A 16,234-nucleotide genomic window follows, 5' to 3' on the forward strand; every position below is an offset into this window, starting at 1 on the left:
TTCTTTGAATAATTATATTTCCATATTTAAATTTCATAATCCTCTAAAAGAAGGAGAAATAATTCCACGGGAAATTGTTGATTCTTTTAATAAGGGACAAAGTAGTCGAAAGCTGGGTTAGTGCACGTTAACTGACTTTCCTCTCAGTTAACATATGTTGGGAACCTACTGTTTGCTTAGCACATGCAAAATACTTTGATACACATGATCTCATTTCGCTCTCGTACCTCACTCCCATCCCCAGAAGTCCGATGAGGAAAACAAGGTCATTACTATCACCCCCATTTCACAGAAGAGGAAACTGAGGTCCAGAGAGATTCTATGACCTGCCGAAAGTCAAACACAGTGAGAAGTGGCAGAGCTAAGACTGAAGCCCTGGATTCCAGTCTCCAAGTCCCATCTGCTCAGGCCTCCAAGTCCCAGTTGCTCAATATGTGAGGCAACATATTAAAACAAAGATCTGGGTTGTTGACTTGCTGCAAATAGTGCAAATACTAAGAAAGCAATCCCGTTGAGAATATGTGAGTCATCTGTACTATTAATTAGACAACCTTCTCCCCAACATTCAGGGCCCAGGTCTCAAGTCTCCTTTGCTGTGAAGTCCCCTCTGACCATCATCCCCTTCCCCAACTAGAGGGTCTCATTACCCTGAAAATTGGGTCACATGTTGGGAGTGGGTCATGATTATATGGCACTTTTTGCAGTGAACTCTTTAAGGGGTGGTAAGTTCCTGAATTAGTCAGAGACACCAGGAGCATCAGATGAGGAATTGGCCCAAGATTCATTGCCGTGGCAACAGCTACTTGACTTAGCCTCTGACTTAATGTCTTGGCAGGTGGGCAAACCAGAGGAAGTAAGGATGACTCAGTGTGTTCCTGCCTGGGCTGAACAGGAGAATGACATGGCTGTCAAGGGAGAGGCAGGAGGCTGGGCTTGGATGGTGAGCATTTCTGGGAAGGTCTTTTCTTCCCTGAAAGCTAAGGGTTCCTGAAGTACAGCACTAGCTAGTGCCCAGGAAATGGTGAATCTGTGTCACAGCCCACAGTGTTTTCAGACTGCCCATGTCGACCCATTAGTGGATCATGATGTCACTTTTGTTGCTGCAGTCAGCATTTTTTATTACTAAGATGGAAGACAGTGAAAAGGAAAACAAATGAGAGTGCCTCACATGTAATAAGGGTCACTGTTATTTTCCATTAATATTTTAATGGAAATTATGAAGAGTGTGTGTGTGCATGTGTGTGTGTGTGTGCACACACACCAGGCTGTGATATAAAATATATTCTTACTCTGAGTCACAGTCAAAAATATTTGAAAAAAACAAGATTGGATTAGAGTCTTAGAAGAAAATCCATTGACTAATTTCCTGATTATGGAAACATTAAAATCAAATGGCCATCTGTATCATTCATCCATTATTCATTTTTTTTAATTTTTTTGGAGACAGAGTCTCACTGTGTCACCCAGGCTGGAGTGCAGTGACATGATCTCAGCTCACTGCAACCTCCGCCTCCCGAGTTCAAGTGATTTTCCTGCCTCAGCCTCCTGAGTAGCTGGGATTACAGGCACCCACCACCACAGCCAGCTAATTTTTTGTATTTTTAGTAGAGACGGGGTTTCACCATGTTAACCAGGCTGGTCTTGAACTCCTGACCTCAGGTGATCCGCCCATCTCGGCCTCCCAAAGTGCTGGGATTACAGGCGTGAGACACCACACCCAGCCCTGTTATTCATTATTCATTATTTATTTATCCAAAAAGTCATCTACTAGAGTTCCCTACCCCGTTGTCTCACCCTCTGTTAGATGTGAAGGTAAAATATTTAGGAGAAAGTGAGTAGTTCAGTGTGTCTGGAGCCACCAATCAGGCAGTGGGGATGAGAGCAGGAGTGTGAAAGGCCCACCTTACAAAGGTGCCCATCTTCAAAGGAGGAGCCTTTGCTGAGGCTGTGTGGTTCAGGCAGGGTGAGGAGTGGACTTTAACTTCTGGTCTTGGCATTCTGTCTCCCCTCACCTGCTAGTTGGTTTAAATTATTTAGCACTTGTCTATTGACACTATTTTATTTCCAGATTATTTTGTCCATGCCAGTGTCATCTCTTCAGTTTTAAATGACTTGAATATGTCCTCTTCTTTTGCATCTCCAAAAAGCTGAGCAAGTATTGCCTAGGTTTTCTTCTAGGGTTTTTATGGTTTTAGGTCTAATATTTAAGTCTTTAATCCATCTTGAATTAATTTTTGTATAAGATGTAAGGAAGGGATCCAGTTTCAACTTTCTACATATAGCTAGCCAGTTTTCCCAGCACCATTTGTTAAATAGGGAATCCTTTCCCCATTTCTTGTTTTTGTCAGGTTTGTCAAAGATCAGATGTTTGTAGATGTGTGGTATTATTTCTGAGGGCTCTGTTCTGTTGCATTGGTCTATATCTCTGTTTTGGTACCAGTACCATGCTGTTTTGGTTACTGTAGCCTTGTAGTATAGCTTGAAGTCAGGTAGCGTGATGCCTCCAGCTTTGTTCTTTTGGCTTAGGATTGACTTGGCAATGTGGGCTCTTTTTTGTTTCCATATGAAATTCAAAGTAGTTTTTTCCAATTCTGTGAAGAAAGTCATTGGTAGCTTGATGGGGATGGCATTGAATCTATAAATTACCTTGGGCAGTATGGCCATTTTCACGATATTGATTCTTCCTATCCATGAGCTTGGAATGTTCTTCCATTTGTTTGTATCCTCTTTTATTTTGTTGAGCAATGGTTTGTAGTTCTCCTTGAAGAGGTCCTTCACATTCCTTGTAAGTTGGATTCCTAGGTATTTTATTCTCTTTGAAGCAATTGTGAATGGGAGTTCACTCATGATTTGGCTCTCTGTTTGTCTGTTATTGGTGTTATTGGTGTATAGGAATGGGCAAGGACTTCATGTCTAAAACACCAAAAGCAATGGCAACAAAAGCCAAAATTGACAAATGGGATCTAATTAAACTAAAGAGCTTCTGCACAGCAAAAGAAACTACCATCAGAGTGAACAGGCAAACTACAGAATGGGAGAAAATTTTTGCAATCTACTCATCTGACAAAGGGCTAATATCCAGAATCTACAAAGAACCCAAACAAATGTACAAGAAAAAAACAAACAACCCCATCAACAAGTGGGCGAAGGATATGAACAGACACTTCTCAAAAGAAGACATTTATGCAGCCAACAGACACATGAAAAAATGCTCATCAGCACTGGCCATCAGAGAAATGCAAATCAAAACCACAATCAGATACCATCTCATACCAGTTAGAATGGCGATCATTAAAAAGTGAGGAGACAACAGGTGCTGGAGAGGATGTGGAGAAATAGGAACATTTTTACACTGTTGGTGGGACTGTAAACTAGTTCAACCATTGTGGAAGACAGTGTGGCGATTCCTCAGGGATCTACAACTAGAAATACCATTTGACCCAGCCATCCCATTACTGGGTATATACCCAAAGGATTATAAATCATGCTGCTATAAAGACACATGCACACGTATGTTTATTGTGGCACTATTCACAATAGCAAAGACTTGGAACCAACCCAAATGTCCATCAATGATAGATTGGATTAAGAAAATGTGGCACATATATACACTATGCAGCCATAAAAAAGGATGAGTTCATGTCCTTTGTAGGGACATGGATGAAGATGGAAACCATCATTCTCAGCAAACTATCGCAAGGACAGAAAACCAAACACCGCATATTCTCACTCATAGGTGGGAATTGAACAATGAGAACACATGGACACAGGAAGGGGAACATCACACACCGGGGCCTGTCATGGGGTGGGGGGAGGGGGAAGGGATAACATTAGGAGATATACCTAATGTAAATGACGAGTTAATGGGTGCAGCACACCAACATGGCACCATATACATATGTAACAAACCTGCACATTGTGCACATGTACCCTAGAACTTAAAGTATAATAATAAAAAATAAATAAACAAAATGTCGAGCAGGGTTTGAAACACAGCAGGTGTTCAATAAGTGCTTCCACTGTATTGACAAATACTTGTTCTTTAGGTCTCTGATAAGACATCCCTTCATTCATAACCTTCTCCCACCATAGAGCATTTAACAAATGATTTTGCGGCTATGTGTGTAACAACGTGTCTCCTTCACTTACACTGGGAGCTCACTGATCATGGGATTATGTGTGTTCTCTCCATCACTATATCCTCAACCCCAAACACAGCACAATGTCTGCCTTGTTCCTTGTATCCTCAGTAGGATACTTGGTAGGTGTATCTGTTAGTTTTCACCACAATAATGGTGAGTAACTAACGTCCCCACTCTCTCAGTGGCATACCAAATAAGCATATGTCTTTATGGGCAGCTGGGGCAGCTCTAAGCTGCAGGCCGGTTCTGGATCTGCTCTGTGTGTCTCTTATGCCAGGCTAGCCAGGGCATGTTTTTCTTTTCTTTTCCCACCTTCAGATCTCCAGTTTTGCAGACAGTGCATGTTTTTCTTTTTTCTTTTCTTTTCTTTTTTTCTTTTTCTTTTTTTTTTTTTTGACAGTCTTGCTCTATTGCCTAGGCTGGAGTGTGGTAACACAATCTCGGCTCATCACAGCCTCTGCCTCTCAGATTCAAGCAATTCTCCTTCCTCAGCCTCCCCAGTAGCTGGGACTACAGGCACATGCCACCCACACCCAGCTAATTTTTATATTTTTAGTAGAGACGGCGTTTTGCCATGTTGGCCAGGCTGGTCTCGAACTCCTGACCTCAGGTGATCTGGCTTCCTTGGCCTCCCAAATTGCTGGGATTATGGGCGTGAGCCACCACACCAGGCCTAGAGCATGTTTTTCTTATGACCAAGGCAGAGGCGCAAGAGAGCAAGTTCAATTTTACAAGTACTCTTCAGGCTTTTGACTCCATCGTGTTTGTTAACATAGCTTTGAACAAAGTAAATCAAGTAGTCAAACCCAAAGTCAAGAAGAAAGGAAAAGCACTCAACTTAGGGAGGTTGGGATGGCAAAGGAAAGAGTGAATATTGCCAAATCATCTACCCAAGTAAGTTCCCAGCTTCTCACTGAATGTTTATGGAATGGAAAGGAAAGAAAGAGGATAATTGGATTCCAGGGATTTCCCATGGGTATTCACCATACAAGTTACAAAAGCCCATGGGGACTCTTCTACATCCTGACATATAGCTCCACGGAGAAAGCCAGAAGCCTTGTCAAACAGGTAACAGCCCGACCATCCAGAGCTAGATCTGTTGAGCAAACAAAGTGAGCCCTCAGAAGCAATTTTCGGCAGAGACTATTCCCCCAGGGCACTGAGGGACCACAGCTGCCTTTGTGGGGAGAACAACGGGAGTGACCTGACCACCAGAGTCACAAGAAGTCGCATCTAAGAGTGGATAGCAACCCTTCCAGGCCCGAGGAGAGGATTCTGTTTTGTGTTCTTTGGAAATGTGTGGGTACAGACGAATGCCCACATGCTTGTTAAAATCAGTAGTCAGGACTTTGAAGAGACCTTTGCAAATAGCTGGGCATCCATTTCTAAAAGGAGTCCAGAGCGTTGGTTCCTACATTGGCTTTCTTTGCAGTACCAGCTCTGGCGTGGTTTGAGGTTGTGCGAGATGTTGCACCCTTCCCTCGGTTAACTGAAAAATAAAAATCTGTTTTCCTTTCATTCTCTGTCTCCCTTCTGACTGCAGGGGTGCTGTGCCTACCAGACAGCCTGAATCTTCACAGAGACCCACAGCGGTCAAACAAGCCAGGAGAACTGCCCATGTTCAGCCAGTCGGAGCTGAGGACCATCGAGCAGTCTTTGCTGGCCACGCGCGTAGGCAGCATCGCCGAATTGAGTAAGTAGATGTTGGTTCTCCAGCTCTCATGCCTCAAGACATATCCTGTCTGTGCCCGAAGTGACACAATGTCCTCATGCCAACCCCTCAGGACACTACTTTGTAATCAGCAGGGTGACACCTTTTATTGAGTGCCTGCTGTGTACACTAAACAATGCCAGTGGCGTGGGGAAGGTAAGAGCTCTGAAGCTGGCACATTTCCTGGTTCTGCCATAAATGCAGGTCAGGTTCCTAAGCTTTTCTGAACCTCAGTTTCGTTTTCTATAAACTAGAGAAAATACCAGTGCCTACCCAGAGTGTAGTTGCGGTGATTCAATGAGCTCACATCCATAAAGGTGTCTACCTAAATAACAAACAGAGAAGGAGATTCTCTAAAACAAAATCATGTTTATCTGGGAATAGGCCTTGCAGTGAGAATGTGCATGCCAGAGTATATTATCAGAGAAATATTACGTGTGTATTCAGGGGGCTAAAGGAGGACAATGGTCTTTAATGGAAAAGTGAGGAGGAGGATTACAAAATTGTTTTTGAGATAATTATCGTTGGCTACAAGGATCAATAAATGACAAGGGTGGCACCAGTCCGAGTTTGGACTGGCAGTCGCTGGTCACATCTTCATATAAGTTGTGTGTGTGTGTGTGTGCGTGTGTGTGTGTGTGTGTGTGTGTGTGTATAAGGTTACCATGGCCTTCGTGCAGGGCTGTGATTTTTGCAGAGGTGTTCTGTGATAGTTCTTGTTATCAGGCATTTGTGCATGGAAATCTTTCCTTCATGGCCTTCGCTGACTCTCTTCATCAGGGATTTTAACACAAATGATTCCATTTTAATTCTGACAGCTTTCACAACAGGGTTTGCCAAGGTGCCTGGCACATGGTAAATACTCTATAAATGGCTGGCCACTGTTGATTTCCACAATGAGATCCACTTAAAGCATATATCAGATCACATCTCTCCTCTGTTCAGAGTCCTCCACTGGCTCTGGTTCAGTGGTTCCCCATCTGACCCACAGGAAAAGCCAAAGCCCCAGAATTACTTCCATGTCCCCCCACCCCCTACCCTCCCCAGACATCCTCCTCCATCCCCCCTCTGTCCCCTGCTTGTTCCTTGAGCACAAGAGGTTTACCACAGGACCTTTGCACTTACTCTTCCCTCTGCCTGAACTGTTCTTCCTCCAGGTATCCCCATGGCTCACTCCCTCACTACCTTCCCATTTCACCCAAATGTTACCTTCTCAATGAAGCTTTCCATGACCATTGTATTTAAAATCATAATACTCTGAGGACCCTTGTCTTAGTCAACTTGGGCCACTATAATAAAATACCATATACAGTGTGGCTTAAAACACAGACATTTATTCCTCATGGTTCTAGGGGCTGGGAAGTCCAAGATCAAGGTGGCAGACAATTCAGTTCCTGGTGAGGTCTCTCTTCCTGGCTTGCAGATGGGTACCTTCTCCCTGTGTTCTCACAGGGTGGTGGGGTGGGGGAAGGTATTCCTCTTCTTATAAGTCCTCTAACCCCATCATGACGATCCGCCCTCATGGACTCATCTAACCCTAATAATTTGCCAAAGGCCCTGTCTCCAAATACTGTCACATTGAGGGGGCAGGGCTTCAACATACGGATTTGGGGTGACAGACATTCAGATTATGGCAACTTTTCTCCCCTTCATTGCTTTACTTTTGTCCCCAGAAGTTATCATCCTAAGATATACTCTATATTTTTGTTTTTTAATAATAGGTTTATTGAGATATAGTTCATATACAATTTACCTTTGTAGAGCATGCAATTCAGCAGTTTTTAGTATATTTACCAGGATATGCAACCATGACCATAATCAATTTTAGAACATTTTTATTATGGCAACAAGAAACCCAGTAGCCATCAGCAACTACTCCCCTCCCCTCCCACCCACACTCTGTATTTTATTTTTTTAATTGTCTCTCTCTCTCTCTCCCTACTATATAGAATATAGTAGAAACATTTTATTTGCTCACTGATGTAACCCCAGCACCAGGAATACTGCTTGGCATATAGTAGGCCCTCAGGAAACATAAAGGAAGGAAGAGAAAGAGAGAGGGGTTGGGAAATGGGAAAAGGAGGGAAGGAGGGAAGGAAGGAAGGATGGAAGGAAGGAAGGAATGAAGGAAGGAAAGAAGGAAAGAAGGAAGGGAGGGAGGGAGGGGAAGGGAAGGGAAGGGAAGGAGGGAGGGAAAAGAGGCAGAAAGATGCAAAGAAGGAAGGGATAATCAAGGTTGGGGTGTCCCAAGTTTAAGTAATAATTTACCATGCTTACATACCCCCTAATTCAGGGCTGTGCTCTGTGAGTCTGACCAACCAGAGGAAAGTAATCCTGTATTTACTTATGATCCAATTGATTATCAATTTAGCTGAATATTAGTTACTGATGGAATTGAAGCATTGATCACAGAAATGCTAGATTGTGTTAAAGTAGGGGTTGGTATTGAAATTCCAGCAAATCCTGAACTACGAAAGAATTTAAGACCCAAAATGCAACTTCCACTTCTTCCCAGAGGAGTTCCCTGTACACCCAGATAGGCACCCTCCATTAAGCTTACGGCCTGCACCTCTGGAAAGGGAGTCAGTAGCTGTTCCAAGCTGTAGGGGGCGCTTATGGCCACTAGAGAGCTGCTTTCCTGGCATCTGAATTTGGAAGTTGCGCTTCCATTCCCTTCAAACCTCTGAAGTCACAAAATGCCTCCTGTCCCAGGGCCTCCTAGCTACTGGTCAGTCCTGGGATTCTTCTGAAACTTTTGGGAGTTACAACACCTTTGGCAATCTGGTGAAACCTGTGGACCCTGTTTCAGAATAATATTTTAAAATGCATAATGTGCAAATGATTACAAAGGAAACTGATTACATTAAAATTCAATTATCATAATATTTTTAATCTCAATTGTGACATAGTAGTTCTCCGGGTTTCTTTTTTTCTTTTTTAATTAGCATGTGATATAACAAGATCTAGCAGCAGGTCAGATGACCCCATGATTTGGGTGTAATATGTGTGAATGCTATTTTGAGATGTCTGCGACAAGTGGAATGGGGTAAGGAAATATCTATATCTTAATACATACTCGGGGCATTCAGAGGCAGAAGGTCCAAGCAGCACTCTTGGAGAGACATTGCTGTAAGACGAACTGCCACACATATGGGACTTCAATGTTTTCCAGGACATGCTCATGACCCTAGAAATGTAGGATCTGGCTACCGAGTTGGGACATAGCTTTGTGGGACAACCCCAGAAGAGGCCCTCACACCATGTGGCCCACACACACTGTCCCTAAGGTCTCAAAGCTTTGTCCTGGGATGTCTCAAAGTCCTCCCCCAGCCTCCAGCACCTGGACTGGGGCCCTGCGTAATTCTGGTGCTCTCTTCGAAGAAAGGATTTTCTAAACAAATCTGCTCTTCACCTAAGAGGCAGCCTGCAGGAGCTGCTTGCCACATAAATTGTTTTTAAGGACAATTTGCTCTGTAAATTAAATGCTGTCCTCATTGAATGTTGACTTTTGCATGTGAGTTGTTGGCACACAAATGGGTGTTGCTAATTGCGAATGGGTTTTGTACATTCATTAAGTCAGCCCCATAGAATGTGTGCACAAGGAAGCACTTTGATAAGTCACGTCGGCTGCTGAAAGGAATAAAATTGCCTTTTTTCTGATCTGACTGTAATTTAGACTGGCTTGCTTTGTGGTCTGAATCAATACAGCCTTGCTCTCTGTGTACATAGAGAGCTGTTCTTCATATTCAAAGGTTGCTCAGCCAATGTGGAAACCACTGTTTTTCCAGCAAAGGTGAGATGGAGTTTGTTCTCAGTCATTCCTGCTCTTGTTGAAACAGGGACACGTCTGGCCAGGGTCAACAGTGGAGCCCTATTTTAGTAGCTAATAACAATAATAATGGCAGCAGCTGATGTTTAATGAGCCAGGGAACTATGATAAGTGTTTACAGGAGTTACTTCCAATATGTTATTATTGTCCTCATTCGATGATATGGGAATGGAAGCAAGAGGAGGTTAAACAACTTATCCAAGATCAACCACACCTGTGAATTGAATGGCTCAAAATTGAATCCAAGCTTCTCAAGGCAAAGCTTTTATACTTAACCACCAAACTACATTCCCTCCAGGGAAGTCCAGAAGATATTTCCACTCAGACTTGAGATTCCCCACCTCTGTACCATCAGGGTGTCAGTTGGGTCTGCATTCCCTGCAAATTGCTCTGAAGATTTGCAATTTGCTCTGTAGGGTGCACTGTGGATGCTCTCCTGTAAACTAAACTGCAGGTGTGAACATTCACAAAGGTTACCAATACCTCCCCAAATACAGCAAGCGCTGCTTCATGACATTCCAGTCAATGACAGACTACATATATGATGGTGGTCCCATAAGATCATAATACTGGCCAGGTGCAGTGACTCACACCTGTAATCCCAGCACTTTGGGAGGCTGATGTGAGTGGATTGCTTGAGCCCAGGAGTTGAGACCATCTTGGGCAACATAGTGAGACTTTGTCTCTACAAAAAAATGAAACAAAATTAGCCAGGTGTGGTGGCATGCACCTGTAGTCCCAGCTACTCGGAAGGCTGAAGTGGGAGGATCGCTTGAGCACTGGAGGTCAAGACTGCAGTGAGTCATGATCACACACCTCTGCACTCTAGCCTAGGCGACAGAGCAAGATCCTGTCAAAAAAAAAAAAAAAAAAAGAAAGAAAGAAGGAAGGAAGAGAAAGAAAGGGAAAAAATATTACTGCATTTTTTACTGTACCTTTTTTATGTTTAGGTATGTTTAGATACACAAGTACTTCCCATTGTGTTACGATTGCCCACAGTATCAGGACAGACACATACTGTACAGGTTTGTAGGCTGAGAGTGATAGGCTACACCCTACAGCCTAGGTGTGCAGTAGGCTCTACCCCTAGGTTTGTGTAATGCAGTCTATGATGTTCGTCCGACAATGAAATCGTCTAAGGACATATTTCTCAGAACCCATCCCTGTTGTGAATCAATGCTGGGCTGTATCTAGACAGGGGACCACCTCTGCAGACTGGGACTTCTCCTGGTAACCCTTGCCTGTTTCCTCGGTGCCTCATATTAAAATCTAGAACTGTCTTGATCACCTGGAATGTCCAAAGCACTTATCTTTGTTCAGTCTGTTATGGCTTGAGGTAAAAACATATCCACTATTTCTGGAGCACCTACTGTGTACCAGTTGCTTTGAATACCTTTAAGGTATTATTATTCCCATTTCACAGATAAGCAAACTGAGACTTTGGAAGGATAAATGTCTTGCCCAAGGCCACTCAGCTAGTAAGTGACAGTCATAATTAAAATCATTTTTTTCTTTTTCCCTCTGCTGTGCTGTGTGCAAGTCAGCTTTGTATTGTGAGCACCTAACACATCACCCACAACTAAGGAAATTTCCTTTGAATGTCAAATGAATAATGAATGACCTAAAGTGAACTTGTCTGAGAAACAAAAACTGAAGAAAATGCTGCAAGTGAGTAGGACTGTTAATGAAACTCAGTCAGATAATAAATTTTCTATTGAGCTGAATTTTGAACTCAGGGACGTAGAGCTGAGCCTATGCCGGTTCTAAAATATTTCACTGGTAAGCTAAATCAAGAGGCCACGAAAATCGCCAAACTGACACCAGCTGGCAATTCTTTGATCCTGAGCCCTAGGAAATTTGCCAGGTGATGGACTTCACAGTTGACTTAGAGTTCGGTGGGCGGTCCAGTTCGTCTTTCCTGAACCAGTGAGTAGGGCTGGGAGAAGCAGGTCCACCCAATCCCCACAGGGCTGTGGGGAAGCAGAGGCCCTGGCTTCTCTCCCTTTAGGACCAATTTGCTTTTGGTCCCATCCCAGTCCATATTTGTGTTCTCTGAGACCTTGTCTTGGCTCTTCTGCCTGTCACCTCAGCCTTGCCCCCAAGCTCCCAGTTAAACCCCCAGCTGACAGTCATTAATTATAGTGTTTGCTTTCTGTTGTTTAAAGAAAAAAAAAATGAGGACTTCTTCTAAAATGTCTCTTCCTGTTGTCTTTTCACACTAGACTGTGAACTTGCTGTCCCAGGCAATTAGGCAATCAAAACAGGACCATTAATTTACAACTGTATAAAAAGGTTTTCTGGGTTGTCTCTCCTCAGTGTCACAAGAAGAAAACGCAAACCCACAAAAACAGCGCTTTTTGCTTGGACAAAGTTGTCTTTCCCCTTGTTTGAAATGTAAGTGGGCTCTTTTCTGAGAGTCCCCTGCCTTCAGCCCCTAGGGTATACCTGTAATCTTCTCATGTGGTGAAGTGGCCACCGGCCTACTGATATTTCTTGAATATTCCACTCATGCCCCTACCACAAGGCCTTTGCACCTGCTGCTCCTTATGCCTGAAAAGCCCTTCCCCTAATATTCTCAAAGCTCCCTCGCTTCATTCAAGCTTCTAAAATGTCACCTCCTCAGAGATGCCCTCCATGACTGCCCCACCCACCTACCCCTCCCCACATCACTCCCTATTCCCTCTTCTGCCTTAATTTTCTTCTTGCACTTGTTACCACCTGACATGCTATATATTTGTTTATTTTCTGTCTCCCCCACCAAGACTGTAAATCCCACCAGAGCTGTAAATCCCATAAGAGTTGAAACTTTTTTTTTTGAGACGGAGTCTCAGTGTTGTCTCCCAGGCTGGAGTGCAGTGGCTCAATCTCAGCTCACTGCAACCTCCGCCTCCTGGGTTCAAGCAATTCTTGTGCCTCAGCCTCCCAAGTAGCTGGGACTACAGGCATACACCACCATGCCCAGCTAATTTTTGTATTTTTAGTAGAGACGGGGTTTCACCATGTTGGCCAGGCTGAGCTCAAACTCTTGAGCTCGAGCATTCTGCCCGCCTTGGCCTCCCAAAGTGCTGGGATTACAGGCGTGAGCCATGGAGCCTGGCCAAGACTTTTTTTTTTTTTGTTTTAACATCACTGCACCCCCAGTGCCTAAAACAATATTCAGCACACAGTAGGACACAATAATATTTGCTGAATGAATTAATGAATGGCAAGCTTCCAGCTGAATCCAGAGGTCAGCCTTCTCTTGTTGCATCTCTGTTCCTTCATCTCTCCTTCTCCACAAAAATCTCTCATTACCCTGTACCTAATGACCTGGATTATATGTGGTCTTTTTTCTTTTCTTGTTTCTTTTGCTTTTTCTCAAGGAGAGGGGTTTCAATCAGATGAGTTAAACAGCAGTTTATAATACTGTGGAGTGACTTGGTTTCCTCATCTGTGCTGTGTGACTTAGGGCAAGTGACTTGATCACTCTGATTTCCAGTTTTATAGTCTGTGAGAAAAGGGTGACAGTACCTCCTCTCCCAGGGTTGTGGGAGGTTTGGGAAATATACTAGAGTAAGTGGTAGCTGGCCATGGATGGAAGGAAGAGTAGGAAGGCAGTGAAGGTGCTGTATCAGCATGGGTTTGGGCAGAAGGAGCCCACCATTGGAATTTGTGACTCTTTGTCCTAGGGTGGTCACACTTGGCATGCAGGAACAGTGGTTTCTTGGGGCTCCACAGATGATCCTGAGTCAGGTAGGTTAGAGTAGCATTTCCCCAAGGGTGGCACTGGAAATGATAGTAGGTGACGCACAAAACACCTTCTAATTTAAATTGCAATATATTTTTATGAGTACTAGGACAATATGAGTTCTCCATTTATGGCACTGATATGAAATTTTCTCTTAAAATGAATTTATATGTGTGAAATAATTAGCCAATTTAAAGAAAAACATTAAGTAAATAAATTGTATCAGCAGCACACAGATATGAGAGACATAATGATGGTGATTCCCAAATGGCTGATATTTGGGAAACATAGTTATTAGTGGATTGATTCTCAGGTAGGCTTCTAAAATCACACTCCATCTATCCAAACTCTGTTCAGTTAGTGACTATTGGATTTGTTGTTTTGGGATCATGACACTGACAAGGGAAGCAGCAGATAGCACATATTATAGAGCAGGGTTTGAAAGGAAGCTAGTAACTTCAGGGATCCCTGTGCCAACTCCATCTCCCATGGCCAGCCCTCCTCAGAGACATCTTTGGGACCTCTGACCTTGGGACTAGGCTGCTGCTGTTGCTACTGCTGCTGCTGTTGGTGATGATGGTGGCAGTGATGGTGACGGTGATGGAGATGATGATGGAGATGATGACGGTGGTCATGGTGATGATGATGGTGATGGTGATGATGATGATTATGGTGATAGTGTTGATGATGGAGATGATGATGGTAGTGATGGTGATGGTGACAGAGATGATTTTGGTGATGATGATGGTGATGTCTGAGATGATGGTGGTGATGATAATGGTGATGGTGATGATGATGATGGAGATGATGATGGTGATAGTGATGTAATGGAGGTGGTGGTGATGGTGATGATGATGGTGACGGTGATGATTATGATGGAGATGATGATGGTGATGGCGATAATGACGGAGATGATGGTAGTGATGATGGTGATGGTGATGATGGTGATGGTGATGATGATGATGGAGATGATGATGGTGATGGTGATAATGATGGAGATGATGATGGTGGTCATGTTGATGATGATGGTGATGGTGATGATGATGGTGATGGTGATGATGATGATGGAGATGATGGTGATGGCGATAATGATGGAGATGATGGTGATGGTGATGATGTGACAGTGATGGTGATGATGATGGTGATGATGACAGAGATGATAATCATGATGATGTACATGATGGCAATGATGATGGTGATGGGGATGGTGATGAAGATGAAGATGATGATGGTAGTGATACAAAGAATAATAGTACTGAATTCTTATTAAGTGCTTACAATATACCAGACTCTGTTCCAAGTGCTTTAAATGCTTTATATGCATTTCTTCATTTAATACTATGAGGTAGGTACTATTATTGTCCTAATTTTGCAGATGAAATGAAGGTTAAGTACTTTATATATATTATTTGTTTAATCCACACAACAAATTCATTAGGTCATAATCATTCTCACTTACAGAGACATCAAATAACTCACTTAAGGTCACTCATCTAGTTAGTAGCTGGTTGGAGGCTCTCAGTCTGAGTCTAAAGAGCTGTTCCTAACCACATGCCACACTGCCTCCGCTACCTGGAACAGGAAAATGGATGAGGCATGGTCTCTGCTTTTGAGACTCAGTAGGGAAAGTAGATGTGTGGATAATTTACTGTGAAATGCAACAGAATTAAACACGTAATGTGTTAGACTTTATAAGCAGGCTTTGCAGGTATATAGAGAAAAGAGGGACTTGATTCTGACCAGGGACATCCTGGAGGGCTTCATGGAAGAAATAGCATTTGGTCATAGCCTTGAAGGTCTTCAATTGTTAGGAGAATGAAGAAAAGGGCAATCAAAGGTGGGAAAACAAGAACAGAAGAAGGGAACCGGGAAATGCAGGGCAAGCTGAAAGGTGCTCTGAGGAGATGGTGAGATGGTTAGCTCAACCAAGCAAAGGGTACCTGACCGTCAGGCTTCCCAGTGCCTTGGGGAAATGAATTAGTGGAGTAGGGGCTCCAAATGATTCTCTTCTCTTCTCCACTTCCTTTTGAATCTTCTTGTTTTGAGCTTTTTAATGGAAGTTTTTGAGAGAGACAGAGGGAAAGATAAGCGTCTTCCACCCTCAACCTAGATGGAAGGTGCAAGAAAGTAAATGCCACCTCAGTAAGCTTATTATTCTGGTAATACAAGTAGCACATGCCATAATTCAAAGTTCAGAAATTATAGAAAAATTGGACAGAATGTCACTGATAATCCCACTAGGGAGAAAAGTCCTTGGTCAACACTTTGGGTTTTTTTTCTCCCTGGTATTTACTTAGTACATAGTTTTTAATAACATAATCCTGATTATACTGTATGCAATTTTGAATTTTGCTCTTTTCTACTTAACATTTTAATATGAGGATTCTTTTTTTGGTACTGCAGTTCTATGTAATCATTTTTAATGGCTGCAAAAGTTTATTATTTTATCATGTGGATGTACTAGAGTTTATTTAATCATGTTTTTTATTTTTAAACACTTGTTTGTCAAATTTTGGATCCCATATGTAAGGCTTGGGTGCAAATCCTCGTGCATGAAGATTTTGCTGCATTTTGAATTCAAACATTGGGACAGATTCCCGGAAATGGAATTACTGAGTCAGGAGTTATGAGTAGTTGTTAGTACCTTTGCTACATAATGCTAAATTGCTTCAAGATGGACTGAGAGCTGGCCAAGGCTTCATTGGGCTGCCTTTGAAAGAGGGACTCCGATCATTTGGAATGAAGAGCACAGACCTTAGAGTCAGACAGACCTGGGTTGGAATCTTGTCTGCCTCTTATTAACCCTGTAACCTTGGGCCTGTTTT

The 16,234-nt window shown here is 43.0% G+C and overlaps 1 protein-coding gene across 4 annotated transcripts in view; it reads left to right on the forward strand.

Annotated features, from left to right (window-relative positions):
- Positions 1–16,234, forward strand: part of ABTB3 (ankyrin repeat and BTB domain containing 3) — a 341,504-nt gene that overhangs the window by 196,653 nt on the left and 128,617 nt on the right. For all 4 annotated transcript variants that reach the window (XM_034934402.3, XM_034934401.3, XM_034934400.3 and 1 more), the window contains exon 2: positions 5,686–5,835. In XM_034934402.3, coding sequence (XP_034790293.2) covers positions 5,686–5,835 — 150 coding nt within the window. The remainder of the gene's footprint in view (positions 1–5,685; positions 5,836–16,234) is intronic.

The sequence above is a fragment of the Pan paniscus genome, chromosome 10, assembly GCF_029289425.2.
Source record: "Pan paniscus chromosome 10, NHGRI_mPanPan1-v2.0_pri, whole genome shotgun sequence".
Lineage (NCBI taxonomy): Eukaryota > Metazoa > Chordata > Mammalia > Primates > Hominidae > Pan > Pan paniscus.